Source organism: Homalodisca vitripennis, chromosome 4 (genome assembly GCF_021130785.1).
Source record: "Homalodisca vitripennis isolate AUS2020 chromosome 4, UT_GWSS_2.1, whole genome shotgun sequence".
NCBI lineage: Eukaryota > Metazoa > Arthropoda > Insecta > Hemiptera > Cicadellidae > Homalodisca > Homalodisca vitripennis.
In genome coordinates, this window is record NC_060210.1 from 158,647,246 (window position 1) to 158,669,304 (window position 22,059).

The 22,059-nt window shown below is 32.4% G+C and overlaps 1 protein-coding gene across 1 annotated transcript; it reads left to right on the plus strand.

Annotated features, from left to right (window-relative positions):
- The first annotated feature begins 5,000 nt into the window (after nt 1–5,000).
- LOC124360413 (probable low affinity copper uptake protein 2) lies at nt 5,001–18,141 on the plus strand. Its single transcript, XM_046814028.1, has 4 exons — nt 5,001–5,353; nt 10,777–10,951; nt 13,927–14,144; nt 18,005–18,141. The coding sequence occupies exons 1-4, from the start codon at nt 5,278–5,280 to the stop codon at nt 18,094–18,096; spliced, it is 561 nt and encodes a 186-aa protein (XP_046669984.1). The 5' UTR covers nt 5,001–5,277; the 3' UTR covers nt 18,097–18,141.
- The last annotated feature ends 3,918 nt before the right edge of the window (nt 18,142–22,059 follow it).

The window sequence follows — 22,059 nt, forward strand, 5'->3', positions numbered from 1 at the left end:
TGAGTGACTAATCTTGTCAAATGCCTTGGAAAGGTCTAAATAAATGCTGTCCACTTGATGTCTTCGATTAAACGCAGAAAGAATATAGTCTGTGTAGATGACAAGGTTGGTCTGGGTGGAACGACCCTTGCAAAACCCATGTTGTTGGGGGACAATGATACTCTTTATGTCATTAGAATATCAATTCCAGCACTAACCTTCCACAACCTTAGCCAAAGCAGGCTGGATGACGACTGGCCTGAAGCTGGTGACATCAGTAGCATTTGGTGTTTTAGGAATCGGCACAACATAACTGGACTTGAGTGCTGTGGGAAAGATGCCGTCCATAAATAGTCTGTTAAGTAAATTGGTAAGAGGCTTTGAAAGCTGAACGCTACATTTCTTGAGAACTATAGGTGGGATGAGATCAGGACCATTACCTTTGTTGACATCAAGTGACTCCAGCTCCTTCCGTACTCTTTCCTCACTTACATGGAAGCGATTTACATTGAAGTTGCTAGCAAAAATGAAAGTCTAAAGTTGTGTCATCCCTGGGATTGAAAGTTGAGGCGAAGAAGCCAGCAAAAAAGATTGCACATGACATGAGGGTCATCAGTAACTGTGTGATTAAAAGTCAGACGAGTTTGGGATAGACTGCGATTTCTGCATTTGCTTCACATAACTCCAAAAAGATTTTATATTGGAGGGTATAGAATACTCAATATGCCCAACGTATCTGTTAAAACAATCCTTGGCCAGCAACTTGCACTGGGCCCTGGTATGAGAGAACCTCCAGTAGTCCTCAAATGACAATGAAGTCTTGTAGATCCTGTGCAGTTTCTTTTTTAAGATGATTAAATTTATCAGTTCTTTCTTTAGAAAACCAAATGGGAAACTTGGACAATCCAACCTTTTTCATGCAGGTGTTGTCCAAAATAATTTCTCTAAGTTCCTCGCAAAAACGACTGAAGGCTAAGTCAGGGCCCTCCGCCAAAACGCACATCGATATTAGCAATGGCCAAAGAAATATTAGCAATGTTTGCACTTTCTGAAGTTGGGGATGAAAGTAGCAGTGCAAGAGCGACGAGACATTTCAGGAAGATCAATCACAGCTGTCCAGGGCAGGATGGGCTATATCTTCAGCTACCAAACTCTCTACGGTGTGCGATACAAGACAAGGGATAAATAACAGTTTTTTCAAGTAAAATATTGTGCGAAAACTGTATATATTATTTATCTTCATGAAATTTAGAAAAAATTGGGCTATCTTCAAATCTTTGTCTAGTAAGTTTTATACTATGTGGTTTTTGTAGTAAAATTTTTTTTTTTTTCAAAAAACTGGTTTTTTTTTATTTTTGAGCAAGTTTTAAGGGATATGTACAAAGGTAAGTAGTTTTATTTATTTTAAAATCGTTCTTTATGTTTTTATGAATATTTTGGTATATAATATGTTGTATTTTCAATAAAATTAATAATTTTTATTAATTTTTTAAGAAACCCCCAGCGAAACACTCCAAATGCACCTATCATTCATAATAAACATATTCATCACTAGGAGGGTTAACCTAGTTTGTAATTATGTGTTTGTCATTTACCTGAAGAAGGGGTCAGATTTGCAGGTCTCGAAACGTAGTGCTACCGGTACTGATTTTTTTGTATCACCGAACGATGGTAAATGTCCGAAAAAATCCTGTTTCCTTCACGATCCTTCCATCGTCAAATATAAACTTCAAACAACAAATTTGATTGTATGTGAGCTTTTATTTCAAATTCTGTATTACTGATTTGCAGTTCAATTAAATTTGTTTGACGTTGTTTACAACAAGACAATTTTGAAAACAATTGTACGTGAGCTTTTATTTAAAGTTCTGGGAAACTAAGACAGAGAGGTATCCAGCAAGCAAACGCAGCTTCACTCCTCATTTAATTCTTGTTTTAAATTCAAGAAAAGCCCATCCACCGGTTTTCCTGCGTCAAGTGCAATTGCTACGGAGAAGACAAATGCAAAAATAGCATTAGATTTTGGTTTTTGTTTTGTGAAGCCAAACCGTACAGCTAGATATGATGATACTTATATCCATGAAGGATAGGAATCCCAATACAAGAAGAGGAGAACTCAAAACAATACTGAGTTACGTCCAATGATTGAAACTCTAAGCTCCCTCTAGCCAATATACAAACGCCTATTTTTTCGCAAATTACTACAGTATGCATAAACAGGCAAATACCCAGTCACAGTCACAGTGAAACCTTCATACTACATATGTCTGAAATTATGGTCAGTAAGACACAACATCGGGCTTTTCACACTGGAGGTGCACGTCTAGTAGATCTTTATTAGAGAACACAGATATTTTTGCGAATAATTATAACAGAACATTGACTAGTTGAAATATGATCTGCTACGTAATAGGTGCTCGAGACCTTTGTCGTTCGAAAAACATAGTGCTTGAGAGAAGATTTGACCATGTTCTCTTCACCTCCGGATCTCCAATGTTCGAATTAGTAGTGGTCAGTTTAGGACCAGTTCTAACTTTCAAGGGACGAATCGAATTAGTGGAACGAATACCTGTGCTCCGAGTATTTGATACATTTGTATGGTTTCAATTATAAACACCTCTACCACAGAATATCCAATCTAACCCTCGTATGTGCTTTAATAGAGGTGAGATCAAATATGTGTTCACCATCGAATGCATGACAGCATTGACAATTATAGTTACGAGGCAATGCGTATCCTTCCAGGTGAGGTGCAAGCCATGTCTTATGATTTTCCGCCGAGGTAAATGCTCAAAAGACATAAAGCTTGCGTTATTAAACCGTTCAATAGTTTTATAAAACCCATTGTTAACTACTTTCACAAAATTAATTAAAGTTGGAACATTATACCAAATCGGGGCTTTAACAACCACAACATTGGTTGTTTTTTTAATGTTTGAGAAAACTCGTGAGAGAATGCTGCAGTTGAACATACCTTTCAGGAATGTTGTTTGTTTCAGTCAGAAAAGTACGAAGTTATTTTTTTGTTGGTGATCCTTGGATGAGAGTGATTTACTCCAGTACTCTTTCAAGTATTTCTTCAGGTTTTATGATACCAGTTACATTTGAAAAACTACACAAGTGCTTGCGCAAACGAGTATACAAATTGCGGCCACGAGAGTCTCTATAACTAATTCAACATTGGGTTTATTTTATTGGGTTTACCAAATTTAGCTTTGTCGGCCTAGCCTTATTAGACAGAAGCTCTATTCCGAATCGTTTCATTTAGGATGCCTCACTGGCTCGTCTTTTGAAATTAGCCCCCTGATGTATAATGTTCTCAGTGTGTTTCTCAAATATTTCGGTACAGGCTGACTCTTGAGGTCTAAGAACGGAAACCCCGTTAGAGGGAAGCAATTTATTTTACTCTGTTGCCTCCTGCCCAAAATTTATTTGGCCGGGACCACATTCCACTGACTGCCATGTTTTTAGGTTGTCTGAAGTAACACTCATCGGACAAACGGTCTGAATGTCTGGCTCAGGTTGGTACAGGCGTATTCAAGACTTGTATGAGAGACGTCAGATGGAAAAGAACAGCATTGAGAACTAGACTTGATTTCGATACATCTAGATTTAGGCTATTAAAAAACCATCCATTGAAAGAAAGTGGAACACTTGGAATGGACATAATAGCTTAAATTAGCGTTACGTTGATGCTACACTCAAATCAGTTATTTGCTGACAACAGTTAATTTGATCACAAGCGTGTCTGGCAATGCTCATCATAACACATATCAAACGAGCATGTTTCTTGTTGGTTCCCTTAACGGAGTCAAAGTGATAGGCCTTATTAGTTTTGGTGTCTGAATTATCGTCTTTATGTCCCTTATCACTAGTCACTATTATTTACTAACGCAAATAGAAGGGTCTATTTACCTCAGAAACGTCAAGAAGGATTTTAAGAAGGTCATCAACGGGGAAAAGTTTGCGTCTCTGAGGGACTGAGCAGCAACAAGTCACCTCTATTTTTGACATTTTGTTTCCGAGAGATAATAAAACATTTTAATATTTCATTATCCACCCGACTATATACATTACAGCCCGCAGAAACCGAACTCAACCCTTCAATTTCTTTATTGGATCATGTTTAAACAAAAGCAAGTTTTTAGTTTTAAGACTTTATATCGCACAAGTTAACATATAAATATGGTCTGCTAAGGAATCTTTATTAATAGTTACATTGTTAAGGGCCATCAGGTAAACAATTAAGGCCCTCAACCCTTCCCACCATTTCTCTACGTTATGTGTAGGAAACTCGGTTGCTCCACCATGATTTGAGATCGTCTCAGAAACATCCTAGTGCACTCAGTTGTGTACCTGATGAGACAGTGAGAACACCTTTACATCTTGATTACATTCGTTTTTAGTACAGTTGTCTCTGATATCGAAACGTTGTAGAAAGTTCGTTTTGAGCTTCTTCGTCGCCGACTGTTTAGGATCTTTTCAGGTGGGTGTTTATTCTAGATTCCAAATCTGTCACAGCGTTAGATTTCAGACGCTGCACATATGGAAGGTGAACTGGAGCTGAACTTAACATTCTTATTCGTTATTAATAAAGTTATTGTTTGTAAATAATATTCTCCGTATTTCTAAATGCAAAAATAAACAAGCAACATTTTTATGTAATTCCTCTTATTTTACTCTAATAGTAAGTTTGTGGTTAATTTTCCAACTTGGGTATCTGTACATTTTGATCCCAGAGTATGACGTATGACCTTATATTTCCGGTAAGAGAAGTTAGGTTATACGACGAGGGAGCACGTGATAGTAAAAAAAATTGACATTTACTTTTAACATAAACTTTTTCTATGGTTTGTCTCATGGAACTGTTTCAGTATGTGTTAACCACGCGGCTTCACTGTTCACAATACAAATTTTCCACTACGTATGTTTTTCCTTACTCTTTGCAGCAAAAAAGCATTAAAACGATAACAGACAGTCTTCCTTGGCTATTTACAAACAAAGTAAGGGACTTCGTACTTCTGCTATCTTAACTTCAGTATGGTCTCTAACCAGATCATTACCGCTGTAGTGTTGTTTTTTGTCAAACTAGAAGCTAAAGCATATGTTTAGTGTTTTGTGTTCTAGTGGGTTAAAAGTTTATCAACATTGTGTTTGTTATTCACTGTGTAGACTTTTGATGGTATTTAGTGCTTGTTTCCCATCTTCATAATTTGTAAATAAACAGTACATAAATATAGAGTCTCGGATTAACTTTCTAATACAAAAAGTTCAAGAAACCAGTACAATCAAGACAGAATGCATAACTCTTTTTGGTTTGATTTCCACATCGAAGACTTTTTATTTCAAGGATTGAATATTAACACTGTTTCAGGTTGGCATTTTAAGTTGTGAAGATTATTGTGTGCATAATGACTCAATTTCTTAAATCTTAGGCTGTTTGTTTTACCAAAGGTTATGTTTAGTCTATACATATAAGAAAATACACTCTAACCAACAAGCTAAACTCCCCTTTCTATTTCAAAAAGTACAGTTTTTAAACCGAATTTATACTTAATTCCAATGTAACTTATGTGTATTCAGTAAAAAGAAACATTCTTTGCATGAAACAATTCCCAAACTAAAGCCTATTATTATTATTATTATTAGGCTGTAGTAAAGTCATCAAGACTTATGATTGACTTTTCTTCTTGTTCATAATAGGAAATTAAGAATTTTCAAATAGTGGCAGTACCTAAAGTATTGAGTTGTGCACAACATTATGGGGTTAAATTCAACAACATTCCATGTCAAATCAAATCAACCAAAGAAATAATAATTTGGACCTTGACCTCACTGATTTTTTTTTTTAAACAAACTCTCCAATAATATAAAGTTTTTTTATTTTTGTGAGGCCTTTCGTACTCAATGAGTACATCTTCGGACTCACACAACTGAATAAAAGTTATTACTTTTATTCAGTTGTGTGAGTCCGAAGATGTACTCATTGAGTACGAAAGGCCTCACAAAAATAAAAAACTTTATATTATTGGAGAGTTTGTTTAAATTAATATATCATTTCCAATGAGACAGGAGCTTCAAGAATGTACTCACTGATTTTGTCGAACTTTTGTGTGGATGTTGTACTTATCAAGACTGGTTAACATACAACACTTTACATTCTTCTGTACATATATATATATATATATATATATATATATATATATATATATATTTGTACATATTTTTATTTACAAAATAGCAGCAAACTGACCCAAGTCATTTATAGTTAGCCAACATAATTGTTTTACATACAAGCCCAACATGTGTTATATCATAGTAATCCTCATATTGTGATTTATTAGCTAAATACAAATGTATATAAAGCCTTAGTACAAAAAATAAAAATAAATAATGTTGAATTGCAGATATATAAACAGTTGTCTATGCCATATTGATGTTTTTTTGGAAAAAGTTTTTTTTAAGAAATAGTTGTGGTGGAATCTATGCTTTGCATTGATATATAATGCATGTTGTTGCTGAAAATGAGTTGCTAAGCAGTACAGGGGTTAAAAACCATTAAACCGTACAGGGGTAAAAAAATTTATTAAACTGTACAGGAGTTAAAAACAATTTTAATTAATCAATAATGAGTTTACCTGTAACTATTTCCTTACAATCTCCATATTGTCCTAGGTTTACCTTATCCAAGATAGTCCGATCCTGTTTAGCTCAGTTATTTTTTTCAAATTTTTTTTTTGGGGGGGGAGAAATCGGCTACGGCGATAATCTGGACTATTTTTTTCGGTGAAATTACGTTAACCTGTGGTAGTATGCAAAAAATTACGGCGATCGGAGCTGTAGTCGCTGATCTTAAGATTTACCCAGTAGCCAAACTATTTTAGTAGGTAGAAAAATATTGTAATTTTTCTTTCTTTTTTTCTTTTCTTTTTACTACTGTAATAACAACAGTAATTCATAACAATATGAGATTGGTCGTCACTATCAAATTTATAACATAACTCTTTATGGTCAACACATATCTTCTGATAAACATTTGTTGCTAAAACAGTTACACTTTCTGAAGATCGACTATAGCGATAAAAATCAGTTGATTTTATGCAATATCCTACAACCATTTTCTTTATTAATATAACTGTGGTTAAGGCATTTGAAGCTTGAAGGTTGTTAAACATTTTTAACTCTATATCATAATGGCAGTCTAAATAAGCATTCATGTATGTAAGGTGTTACCCACTGTATAGTTTTGATGATTTCATTACTAAAACTTTCAAGCTATTATGAGCATAAATGTTAATTATTAACAACGACTAGCTTGAAACCCCTCTGATCGATTAGTAAGTCTTTCCATAGAAAAATGGCTTTTTTAGCTTAAGCGTATGAATAGAAACTATGTAATGTATATATATATATATCAACATCATCTATATGTTCTTGTATTCAAGATAAACTACAGTGCAGTCTCTATAATCCGGCCGTGCGCTAATACGGCACGTCCAGTAATCCGGCAGATTTTTCATTTTACGGTATGTAAGTTTACATATTGATTTTCAAATTTTTTGTACTGTATCCTTCCATTGTTTATTTCACAGCCAGATTAGGCATACTTTACTGTTTGTTTATTACGTTTTATTGTGTATTTAGTTATTTTTCAATTGTACTTTTGCGTTCTACTTATGTTAAACTATACTTTAACTGGTTTCTAATAAATTTAAATGTACATTTGTATGTTTTTCATACGTTTTTACCTATACATCCATTAATCCAGCAATTTCGGTAATCCGACACTACCAATCCCGATATACTGCCGGATTAACGAGATTGCACTGTACTATAAAATTGTCTTGAAATATGAAAATATAATTGCATTGTCCTCTCTACTAGTGGATATATATTTTTTGCTTCACAAAACAGTGCTTGAGTAAATCTGTACAACTATAAGCTATTACAATTAACACTACTTGATTATAATATCAACAATTTGACCTAGTTTTAGGCAGATTTCTTATACAAAATGAACCTATTGCATTTGTCCTCATGGTAGTAGTTACTTACCAAAAATTTCTGCATAACTTCATGGAAGAAATCCCCATTGCCCAAAACCACCTAAAAAAGTATATATATATATATATATATATATATATTATATATATATATATATATATATATATATATATATATATATATATATATATACTTATATATATATATATAGCAACTGTCCCAAAAAAACCAAATAAGTTGAAACTTTTTACTAAAGTTATGTTACAAATATTTTGCTATATTCGTTGACCAGCTTGGTATGCCATTATGTTACAAATATGACGGCTGTTCAAACTTTAATACAAATTGACAATTACATTCCCATACGAACCTAGAAAATAAATTGTAATATTTTCTAAACTGTTAACACTCGTTCAACTTGTTTGTTGTTATAAACAATTTATTTGTATCTTGAACCATTATTGAGATATTGAGTACAGTAGAGTCCCGGTAATCCGAGGTGAATGGGACCAGAATGTACCTCGAATTGTGAAGAACTCGAATTATACGGAACACTTTGAGAAATATTGGGTTATAATTAGAACTGAAGGCAAACAAAAGAAATATGCTTTTATTACAAATACCAGCATTAAGAAATTACTTACAGAGGTCCAAGGATGCAATGTTTACTTAAAAAAACTGTCTAGAGTTTTTTGTTTCACCACACTGCAGCGTTTGCGGGCAGCCATGTCTCTCCACCGCCGAAGCAATAACGTGTCTGCCGTTGTCGCCTCTGCTTGCTGCTCTACGTAGCGCAGGGCCGCATCCAGTGCCGCGTAGTCGTCACTGTGAGTCATTGCCGGGTCTGTCTCCTGCACACTTTCTTCTTCCTCACTCCCGTCAGCTGTCATGTCTGTGACCATCTCAACTATGGTGTCGTCTGTTGTCTCTAACTGTTCGTCCCTACTCATCCACTCTCCAATATCAGTTTGATTTGTCCCATTGCAACCAGGAAGTCTGTTTATTAAATTTATTAACGGTAGATCGTCAACTTCATCATCATTTTCAATTTTACACACTCCGATTTTCTTCCATGATTTCTGGATTGTTTCTGGTTTAATTTCGCTCCAAGCTTCAGCGATCCAATAAATCACATCCTTGATTGTGACTTTTGTCAGGAAATCTTTTATGGTTGCCTCTCCTTCAATTGTTTGAAACATTGATTGCAACAAACGGCGTCTGTACTTTTTTTTCAAAGTTTCAAGTACGCCTTGGTCCATAGGCTGAATGAGGCTGGTCACGTTCGGTGGCAAAAACATTGTGCGTATGCCATCGCATTGCAGTTCCCCTTCATCTGGGTGTGATCCTGCGTTATCAAGTGTTAAGATGGCTTTAGAGGGTAGGTTGCTTTTCTTCAAAAACTTTTTGGTTTCAGGAACAAATTCACTAAAAAACCAGTTTTTAAAAATTTGTTTGTCCATCCATGCGTTTTTTTGGTTTGTATAAGTTGCTGGAAGCGTTGAAATAGAGATGTTTTTAAACGCACGAGGCTTAGCAGACTTGCCAATGACAGTTAGTTTTAATTTATGGCTTCCCGACGCGTTTGAAGCGGCTAGCACAGTCAGTCTCTCTTTGCTTTTTTGTGACCCGGAGCAGCTTTTTCCTCCCATGAAGCTAGAGTTTGTGATGGCAAAGTTTTAAAATTCAAACCAGTTTCATCACAGTTTAAATCTGATCAGGTGTGAAATTTTCACTTTTAATAAGATTTTATTAACTTTTCACAGAACTGAACAACTGCCGCGGAATCCGCCGAAAGTTTCTCCCCACAAATTTCTAACTGCCTCACGCCATAACGTTTTTTCCAACGGTCAAGCCATCCTACACTTGCCGTAAAATCTTCCTCACCTTCATTGATTTCATTGCGAAAGTACAATGCCTTTTCCTGTAAAATATGTCCGGAAATAGGACAACCTTTGTTTCTTTGTTGACAAAACCATAAAAATAGGGCCTCGCTAGTTTTTTCATACTCTGCTTTCTTCATAGACTTCCGCTCATTAGTACACTTTTCCGAGCACTTTTATGATGCAAACTTCTCAATTTTATCGCGATTCCTTCGCCAGTCACCAACTGTCACTTCACTAACTCCGTACTCGGCAGCTAATTTTTTTAACGTTTCACTTTTATCAAGTCTTTTAAGAGCTTCTAGTTTTGTTTTTATCGGTACAAACTTTCTTTTACTTTTTGAACTCATAGTTCAATGTACAATGAACACATAAACACTTCAGAAAATATTTTTTTACTAAAACTTAATATTTAGACAACAAGTACTGTACGTTGTAAATAATAGACGGGTAAGCGCACTGCGATCGTCATCTAGAACAACCGTACCGCAGTCGAACGTGATGAGCAACGGACTGAATTATTTTTAGACAATACAGGGCGCGATGTTCCGTGGCCTTGACAATTGGGTGGGGGTGGGGCGGTGTAAATGAAGTGGCACTGATGAGTCAGGCTGCCGGCTTCTCCAAGTAGCCTAGCACTCAGTTTACAGACATGCGCTCGAGTGTGTTGTACAAATATGTCAATATCACATTTTATTTTTTTTCATGTGTTGGCTCGGATTTAACGGAACCTCGGACTATCGAGACTCGAACTATCGGGACTCCACTGTATATGAGAATAAATTAATATTTCAGCTGTGACAAACATTTTCCGACTGAGCCGGAAGGACTATTTGGTATAGTGTGTTAAGTAAAAACAAATTTTAGTTATTTAACTTTTCAAAAATAATTTAATTATCAAAATTGTTTTCAGGGCTATTGCTGCTTTGTTTGGCGCTAACCGGATTGGCTGTTACATTTGAGGCATTGAAAGTTTTCCAGACAGGAATAAAATCTGCTCTACTTTTTCCTAAATTTAGTGCAAATGCATCCAGTTCGCATGATGACACAACCTTGCTAGGAGATTTTTCAGGAAATATCGGAAGAAGGTATGTATTAGCCAAAAATTGAGTTTTATATACTTCAATCCATTTTTATTGCTAGTAAACATAATGTAATAATGTTGCTACCATTAAATTAAGTTAGAATATAGCAGTTCATTCACAATAGCTGATTACTGGGGAGGAGAAAAGTTTGTGGAATTAATTATCAACATTAGAATGCTTCTGTTAGTTAAAGTGAATTTCACCTAAGTATTGTCCCCATTAAATAAGCCACAATGTTTCGCCAAATAGCTTTCTCCTATTGTTATACTGCAACCTTTTTCCTAGCAGTTATTTCACTTCTTACTATCAGACCATTTGTCATCATTAAATTGGGAATAAATTGGCCGAAATAGCTGTAAGCTAAGAGAATTTATTGTTGTTTCTAACATAATACTTGTACAGTATTGTATGTAAAGTCATATTTAAGTTACAAATGTTATAATGAGCATAAAATTGAAAATAGAACGAATTATAAATACAAAGAAAGGCATATAATGCATTTATAGACTACTTAGCACTATATTAAAAAATGAGATTACAGCTCTACAGTTGAATTAAAAGTAAAAACAAACCTGTAGAGGGGGCCAGGTAAGATTCAGCAGGAAGGGAGTAGCTGAAGTTTCAGTTCAGTGTTGTCGTACTGTGTAGTCTCAAGACATCATATGTACTCTGTATTCTCCTTAATTACCCACTATGTCACAGAATCACTTCCTCGTCATAGGCTTGATTTACTGGATTATAGCGTAGAGAATATGCCATATGGTTTCAGTATCACATAGGTATTGTTAAAACTGTTAACTTTTAATATTGCATTTAATACTAATTGAAAATATTAATTCTTTAATTTTTAGATACTATGTGTGATTCTACGGAAAATGACCAATCAATACTTTTCTGACCGTATATGTTTAAAAAAGAATTTATAATACTACTTATAATACAATGACAAAACTTTGTAATTAATTTATTTTGGTATGTGTCCTTTATAGTTGAAAAAAGAAATAAATCTTGATTATTTGAAATTGACAATGAACCATAAAAAACATGTGTTTGTGCTAGGTTACTTCAACATAATAATCCACAGAGCTCCCAACCTTAAAACCAAAGTGACATACCAGACTTAATATGTATTCTTATCAGGTTTTATCCAATCTTATTATTATAAGAAGGAAATAATAATATGATAGGGATATACATATACCATATACATATATATATTATACCATTGCTCAGGTACCAAGTACATGAAAATAAAGTATTCTCCGAATATTAAAAAAAGCTCTACTTCGTACAGTTTAAGCCAATTACCACAACATAAAACATAATAAATGAGAAAATAAATCTTGTGTCTTTACAATAAATAAATGTGATGTCCTTTTAAATATGATATTTAGATTTATTGAAACAGTGATTTTGAGACTATTTTGTAGTGTAATTCAATTTAACATTTGCTTTTATTGATTTTTACCCGTAATTCCTGGAAAAGTGTATCGTATTTAACACTCCAGAAAACAGTTAGTATAGGTTGACAAATACACTATACTGAGGTAATTTATGTGAACTCATTTTTGTGTAGGTAGTATTCTTGTGCAATCTGCTGGTTGCAGACTGAACTATTTCAAATAGTAGTTTATGTCATTAGGTAGAGGATAAAACGTTCTGTATTTTGGTAATTAGAATCTTATATAACAAAGGATATAACAATTTTCCTTTGTTATTTAATTGACCCTAGTTTTCAGATTGGAGTAGCCGTCAACATTTGTAGATTAGTATGTAAAGCATTTATAAAAGTATTGGAAGGGTTGCAAAAAATCCGATTATCAGAGGATCAAATTTTTTTTATAAATAGTGTTGAATGTATGTTATTAGTGACAGTGTTGTGCTAGATTGCAAATACTAACATCTATTTGTGCTCTTTATTGTGCGCTAATAAAAATTCATAAAAATAAATCGCATCATGGAGAGTACGTTATAAAAAATAAAATCCATACACATTTTCAGTGGACATGAACAAAATGAGGTGCAAATGAACAAAATACAAATCTTGGTGCTCAATGGCCAGGACATTTTAAATATTCTTGAATTTGGCATCAAAGTGGCATCAGGAATCATTATGGCAATTTGGTAATACTTAACTGTTCAATTGGTGATGTGGTTACAATTAACTTGTCATTAATGTTAGTCCCCTTTAAACATTCTCAAAACCTCATAGAAGGAAATTTTCTGCAAAATAAGTGTATTTTCTCATGGTACGTAATATTTATGAAGACATTCACTATACATATTAGAATTCCTTATAGTCCTAGTGGAAGCCTGGAAACTATCTTTGAGCAGTGAGGCTGAATATAGTGATAGAGATTATCCCGATTACTATTACTAACAGTAGGGACATTTTATCAGAGTTCGAGATAATGGAACAAGGAACTTGTCATGAATCAATGAGATGGCAAGTGCAATGGTATGCTGTATTATTCCAGTGACCGTGATAGATCAGGAACATTAAACAATATTTTCTGTTCACATAAGAATCTAGTTGGAAATGTAGAGTTGTTCATACTAGGGTTCTATGAGACACCCCTGTTAGAGAACATTTGGAAATGGTTGTAGATGAGTGAAACAGGCCAGAACTTCAGATTGCCAAAAGAACCCAACAGAAACTATTTATTGTCGTTGTTCATATTAGGATTTGGAGCAACTACTGTTGAAGATTTTCTGGAATCTTTTTGTGAATAGCCAAATAGAACAAAGTGTAGAGATTGAGATTAACAACAAAACTATTTCAGTGATTTTATTATTGGTAGTTTATTTAGGCACACATAGGAGGTTCTTTGAACCCATTATGGAATACTAATTCAAGATGAATAACAATAGATATGGGATTTTGTTATTATATATATCAGGGCTTACTTATTATTAAGTAATCCAAAAAGATAAACAAAATCTTGCTAGCTTAATATAATTATGTAATCATGTTTCAGGAAAATATATTATTTTATAGAAGTCAGTCTCTACATGATTCAAGTGATACTAGGCTACTTGTTAATGCTCTCTGTAATGACATATAATGGATATGTGGCGATGGCAATATTGTTTGGATTTGCTGTTGGTTATGCTCTGTTCGGACAAACGCTGATTGAAAGAAGATTAAAAAGTATACAATTTAAAATACCTTGCAATCATTGTCTTGGGAGTGAAAGTAAGTATCGTATATTTTTAGTAGTTATAAAAATTAGAGGTTTCATTCAATTTTTCTTATATGTTAATATCTACAAAACAGTTTTATAAATTAATCAAGAACATCTGTCAGAAATGAGTATAGTACATCTTAATAATTCAAACAAAATATTGAATTTGTTCATATTATGTATAGCTTTCATTTCATTCTGATATATGTTCAGTGACAACTCACAACGTTCTCTAAAATACAAATTGATATTTAAGAATTATAGAGGAAGATACTAAGTTGGGTTTTCTATTCTAATAGAGATTACATATTCAATTTTGAAAAATAACTATTTAAATACATTTTTTTCATAGTCTTATAAAATTTCAAGTATATAGCTCATTTCATGCTCAAGGTATCCTGCAGACAAATAGATAGGTGGAAATCAAATCAAATCATATTTTTATTGCTGGAGCATTTTACGATGCATGGCAAAAGTCAACTTTTTATTTTTTACTCGCTAAAATTTTTGTCATAAACTCTACAAGAAATCTCATCCAAACATACATATTATATCTATTCATTCGCCAATGATTCCCACTTTCTGCTGCGGCGTATTCAGTTAGTCTTTTAATTAGTGGTCTCCCAATCATGTGCTTAAACATTGTCCACATTAAAAAATGTTTGTGAACACTAAAAAGCGTTTCAAGGAATTTTTGAACACATTGTGCGTTGGAGTATTTTTGATTGAATCTAGGAATTTGTTGATGAAATGAAGAGCTACTTGTGAAGGCAAGTGTTCATAAACGATCATTCTGTGTCTACTAGTTTGTAGTTATCTCTGCCTTTATTCTCATTCACTTGTATGACTCGGCCATTTGTCATGCACATTTAGACATACAAAACAAAGTTGTTTCTAAGATGTAGACTGGGCAGCGTCAACAGTTGCACATATTTGAAGGCTTCATTGCACAACTCTGTAAATTTTAACTGAGCGATAATGCGAATCGCTTGTTTTTGCAGCTTCAGCACTCTCATGAATTGATTGTTTGCACAAGTCCCCACTACACACCGGCCCATAAGTGAGATAGTAAATCATACAATAATACACCATTATCAGAAACTGACTAGGACAGTATTTGGCTAGAGACCTCAAAACATACATGCCTTGAGGCCAATTTTTAGCAAACGTGATCGATGTGATTATTTCAAGTCAACTCTCGATATAGGTATATTCCTACGAATTTCGAGCAGTAGACTTTTTCCAGCATGGTGTCAGCCAACATAACAGCTGGCTCATCATGCAATTATTGATCACAAAATCAAAATTTAGAAAAATTGGATTTTGCAGAATTTGTCTTAAGATTAAGGCTGCTAAAATGTTGGATGCAGTTGTTGATCTCAACAAAACTGCTATTCCAAAATCAATTTTGATTTGCTAGTGAAACAACAGTCGTGTCATCAGCATACTGCACAAGTCTTCTGTGCAGAAGTGATGAACCATGTCATTGACATAGATCAGGAAGAGAATTGGAGTTAGGATTGAGCCCTGTAGGACACCATAACTGAGGTGAATTGGTTCAGATAATTTGTTTGAGAACTGGACAATTTGAGTTCTGTGGCTTACAAATGACCTGAGCCATTGGAGAGGCATGCCTCGGATGCCATGAGATTAAAGTTTGTCAAGCATTGTAACATGGTCAACGCAGTCGATTGCTATCGATAAGTCTAGGAAACACACTCAATGTGGGATCCCGACGTTCTAGCCCCTTTACAACCATATCGACTTGATTTACAACTGCGTCTATAGTCGACGTAACCCTTTCCTGAAGCCAAACTGGTGTTTAAAAAAATTTAAGTATTCTTACAAGGAAAAGTTTTTGTGAATATTTTGCTCAAAACTGGCAAAATTGAGAAATCGAGCTTACTTTTTACAGTTTTTCGAGAGTGAGGGAAAAACTCCTTATTTACAAGAGAAATTTACTAATAGGGTTAATGGTTTCATAATATGCTTTGGACATTTTTGTATTAGCCACATCGATATTAAATTTAACTCATTTGACTTTATGGCTGGGAGCTGCTGAATTATTTTTTAAGCTCTTCCTCAACGACAGGTGCCTACTGGACACTATCTCCATTTTCGTATTCCTTTTTGGGGGTGATGAGCAAGGGCCTTGCTCACAAGCAACAGATCCGAAGAATCAATTAATATTTGAAACCTCCACAAGTCTGTAACCAAATTTATTTGTTGCAGACGATTTGTTTTTATTGTCAATGATGTCCCAAGCAGTTTTTAAAATATAATTTATTTAGAAATATCATATGCCTTGCCGCTTAGATCACTTTTCTGTAAATTAATTTGTAATAAAAAAAAAATGCTTGAATTCTTCATTGTAGGGTGTTTTCTGAATTTCTGAGAAAAACTTTTGTTTTTCTCTAGAAACTAAAATTCTTTTAGTGATCCATTTGTTGTTTACCTTTTAGGGAAAAACTTGTATGATTTTGAGAGGACAGTACATGTTGACATGAAAGCTTAGTGGTATCACTAAACATTTTCAATGCTGTTCTACTGAATGACTTAACGTGGTTTTTTCACTGTGGAGAAAAAGAATAAAGGAGACTGTGTATGCTTCAAAACCGCAAAATCTTGACAAGCTCAGAAACCTAATTAGAAACGCATTTGGACTTGTTAATAACAATATATCTTTATTGCAAAAAAATGTGTGATTCTGTTCTCAGTCGTTGTATGAAGTGTATACAAAATCAAGATGGATATTTCAAACAACTGCTATAACATTGTATGGCAATATGTAAGTAATTTCATATAATGAAATTTGTTTTTTCTTGCCTGAAAAGTGTTTTATTCAATTAACTATAACACCTTTAAATTTCCCTTCTGGGGAAACTGACATATGCGCCACCCTGTAGAAGAATAAATGTTAAAGAAAATGAAAATCTCAAATAAAGATGAAATACATGTACTTCAACATGATGAAACAAAAGTGGATGAGCAATATTTTTTTTGTGAAAATTAAACAAAATATTAGGCAAGTAATTTAAGTGAAATTATATATTATTGTATTTGTGTATCATTTTGTGATAGTAAAAACTGAATTTTCTTATATTACAATAATAACAAATTAAATCTGATTAGTTGTCTTTTTAATCATTACCACTTTGCACTTTGTATCACCAATTTTACAAAAGCGATGTGTGGTGATGGATATGAAGTTTGCTTATCCGCACTGGTCAATTCTGCCAATAATTAGAAGTTAACTATATAAAGAAATTAATCATTTTTGTACCATCTTATTTCAACCCCACGCAAAATAGTGTAGCTGACAATAAACCCCTTATTTATGGGAAATTCCTTTATTGATTTCATAAAAAACTGAAGTGAAGTGTTTTTAATGAAAAACATAATGGAAATTGACTCAACACTGGAGTAATGATCAAGTATTAAATGGGCACAAGATAAATACTTATTAATCATAGAAAACTATTTCCTTGCTAAACATAGCATTTGAGTATGTACTTGGATAACCGAAAAAGGGTACGAGTTCCTGCTTTTGAAGTTCACACAAACCACAGCTCAGAAGCACGATATTGTCAACTTATATAAGTAAATTATCATGCGTGACAGCTCAACAACTTCCAAATACTCTTGAATCCTAAATTTTATTTTATAAATTTATAAGGCTATTTATAGTTTTTTAAAGGATTTTAACTTTGCACATTTATTGGACCTTGTCTGCAATTTAATTCTCTATATTTTTCATAGTTGTAGAGATTTTGTTTTACAAAATCAGAATGACGAACTAACAATAAATCATGTTTGTATTTGTGGGTGTTAACTATTCAAAAATCAAAGTAAATACATTTTTTATTTTCAGGAAAGGCAAGTGCTGACATAACTGTACTTGATGAAGAGGCAAGTTCCAGTTCCAGGATTCAAGCTGATAATCTGCCAGAAATTCTAGATTAATTGAGTACACAGATACATTAACACACTAACAATTATGTTTAGATTTAATTACTTGAAAGATGAGGCTAAAATAGTTCAGTCATTGTTATTATGAATGCAAAATGCTCAATAGAAGAAGCTATTAGTACATACAACCATTGCATTAGGAGTATATATATATATATATATATATATATATATAACATGTATAAACAACTACATAAGTTTTATATTATGAATGTTTTAATTAGTTTGTTTAAACTGGATGTGAATTAATTAAATTTTGATTAGATACTTACATTGAAGTATATAAGTATACCACTTTAAAAATTAATCATCAAATTAAATTTATGTTATGAAAAAGCTGTATAGCAAATTGATGATGAACTATATTACTATTATTAATTGTTGTTTATACATCCATTTAAGTAGCCAAGACTTGTATTAGAACTATTTTTCTAGCACGATATTCGTTTTTTCCATGATTCAATCATCAACCTAGTTTTTTATCTTTGTATTACATATTGCATACCATGTTGCACAGTAATGCACCTATGTGCATGGTATATTTTGTCATTTCCCATGGATTCCTTTTCAGCAGACAGGTCACCTCTTCCAGTTGCTTGGTAATCATACTGAAATATTGATTACCATCATTGTGAGTGAGACCATACATAGAGGTGACAATCTGCTAATCTAACATAAATTATTTAGTTCTAGATATAAAAACTACAAGTCTGTATAATATGTATATACAGCTGGTATTTGTGATATCTTTTAACATAAAAATATATTAAATGTTATATATAATAAGTTACCTACCTACATCATTTGTAAAATGTTATATAATGGTAGGAAACAATTGTTTAGTGTTTTTATTAGCACATAGACTTAATTAGAACTCAGGGACTGAGTCTTCCCCCTTTGCCACTTTTATAAAATAGTTTAAATGGGTGTTAAGAGGAAATCTAGGTACTTATATATTTCATTGAATAACTTATGTATTTATTTGCGTTAATAGTACATTTGTATGGAATCCATAAATGTTCAAATAGTCCTGGTTTTGCTGTTCAAGAAAATAAGTAAATATTGATAACATGATTAAAACTAAAATTACTTTATAACCAATTCAGATTTTAATTTTGTCCATAAATTAATGTTTTTTATTTACTTCAAAATACAATGCTTAGTTTTACATATCATCCATAATGTTCATCTTTCCGGTTTAAAAAAATGTTAAAAATATCAGATGAATAAAATACGTCACTTTCAGATTATAATTATAGTAAAATTAATTAAAGAAACTTAGCCAAACATTTAAAATAATAATAACAGTAGATCTCACAAACATATTCATCTTAATTTATTAATTGGAAAAAAATGCCCTAATAATAAATAATTTGGTCAAACATTTGATTTTGTTTTGTCTTTATGGCAGTCCAAGATTTATTATAATATTTAGTATCCTCTTTTAATGTGAATTTTTGTGAAAGTTTTGGCATTTGGAAGTCATACAATGGTAAATGTGTCTGTATTGTAACTGTTGACTCACTTAAACCAGGCATGAACACGAGCATGTCACTGTCGCATTACTGTTAACAATAACTCAACTTGTTATGATGAGGGGGAGGGAAGAATGGCCTTGGACGAGGTTACCAATATTATTATATTATATGCACCTTATAATAAGATATATCAATGTTATTTTACATACATAATGATAAAGCTGCAAGATTTGCATTAAAAAGTTTGTTATGACTCTTAGACGGATCTTTGTGGAATTGAAACTTAAAGTTCATGTATACAACCAATTTTTATTTTGTTTATTTTATGTCATGAAGCTTCTTGTACAATTTAGTAATAAATATATCATGTGTTTTGAGTATTTGCTGTTTTTTTTTTTACAATTTTTTACCAAATAGTCCAAAAATTAAACATAAATTTCATTTTGTATATATTTTCAAATACTATAAAACATATTGTACTATTAGATTGTACAAACCTGTGATTACCTTAAGCCAAGTTTACACTGGTATTTTGAAGTGGTTGTCAGACCAACATGACAATTATGTCACTAAAAATAACATTAGATAAACTTTTATTCAAATTACACAGGTTGTAGTGTACATTACATATTGTACTTACACTTCATTCAAACATTCTGTGTTATTAAATTGAATTATATTGTTTTACTAAAGGATTTTAACTTTGCACATTTATTGGACCTTGTCTGCAATTTAATTCTCTATATTTTTCATAGTTGTAGAGATTTTGTTTTACAAAATCAGAATGACGAACTAACAATAAATCATGTTTGTATTTGTGGGTGTTAACTATTCAAAATCAAAGTAAATACATTTTTATTTTCAGGAAAGGCAAGTGCTGACATAACTGTACTTGATGAAGAGGCAAGTTCCAGTTCCAGGATTCAAGCTGATAATCTGCCAGAAATTCTAGATTAATTGAGTACACAGATACATTAACACACTAACAATTATGTTTAGATTAATTACTTGAAAGATGAGGCTAAAATAGTTCAGTCATTGTTATTATGAATGCAAAATGCTCAATAGAAGAAGCTATTAGTACATACAACCATTGCATTAGGAGTATATATATATATATATATATATATATATATATATATATATATATATATATATATATATAAAACATGTATAAACAACTACATAAGTTTATATTATGAATGTTTTAATTAGTTTGTTTAACTGGATGTGAATTAATTAAATTTTGATTAGATACTTACATTGAAGTATATAAGTATACCACTTTAAAAATTAATCATCAAATTAAATTTATGTTATGAAAAAGCTGTATAGCAAATTGAATATGAACTATATTACTATTATTAATTGTTGTTTATACATCCATTTAAGTAGCCAAGACTTGTATTAGAACTATTTTTCTAGCACGATATTAGTTTTTCCATGATTCAATCATCAACCTAGTTTTTTATCTTTGTATTACATATTGCATACCATGTTGCACAGTAATGCACCTATGTGCATGGTATATTTTGTCATTTCCCATGGATTCCTTTCAGCAGACAGGTCACCTCTTCCAGTTGCTTGGTATCATACTGAAATATTGATTACCATCATTGTGAGTGAGACCATACATAGAGGTGACAATCTGCTAATCTAACATAATTATTTAGTTCTAGATATAAAAACTACAAGTCTGTATAATATGTATATACAGCTGGTATTTGTGATATCTTTTAACATAAAAATATATTAAATGTTATATAATAAGTTACCTACCTACATCATTTGTAAAATGTTATATAATGGTAGGAAACAATTGTTTAGTGTTTTATTAGCACATAGACTTAATTAGAACTCAGGGACTGAGTCTTCCCCCTTTGCCACTTTTATAAAATAGTTTAAATGGGTGTTAAGAGGAAATCTAGGTACTTATATATTTCATTGAATAACTTATGTATTTATTTGCGTTAATAGTACATTTGTATGGAATCCCATAAATGTTCAAATAGTCCTGGTTTTGCTGTTCAAGAAAATAAGTAAATATTGATAACATGATTAAAACTAAAATTACTTGATAACCAATTCAGATTTTAATTTTGTCCATAAATTAATGTTTTTTATTTACTTCAAAATACAATGCTTAGTTTTACATATCATCCATAATGTTCATCTTTCCGGTTTAAAAAATGTTAAAATATCAGATGAATAAAATACGTCACTTTCAGATTATAATTATAGTAAAATTAATTAAAGAAACTTAGCCAAACATTTAAAATAATAATAACAGTAGATCTCACAAACATATTCATCTAAAGTTATAAATTGGAAAAAATGCCCTAATAATAAATAATTTGGTCAAACATTTGATTTTGTTTTGTCTTTATGGCAGTCCAAGATTTATTATAATATTTAGTATCCTCTTTTAATGTGAATTTTTGTGAAAGTTTGGCATTTGGAAGTCATACAATGGTAAATG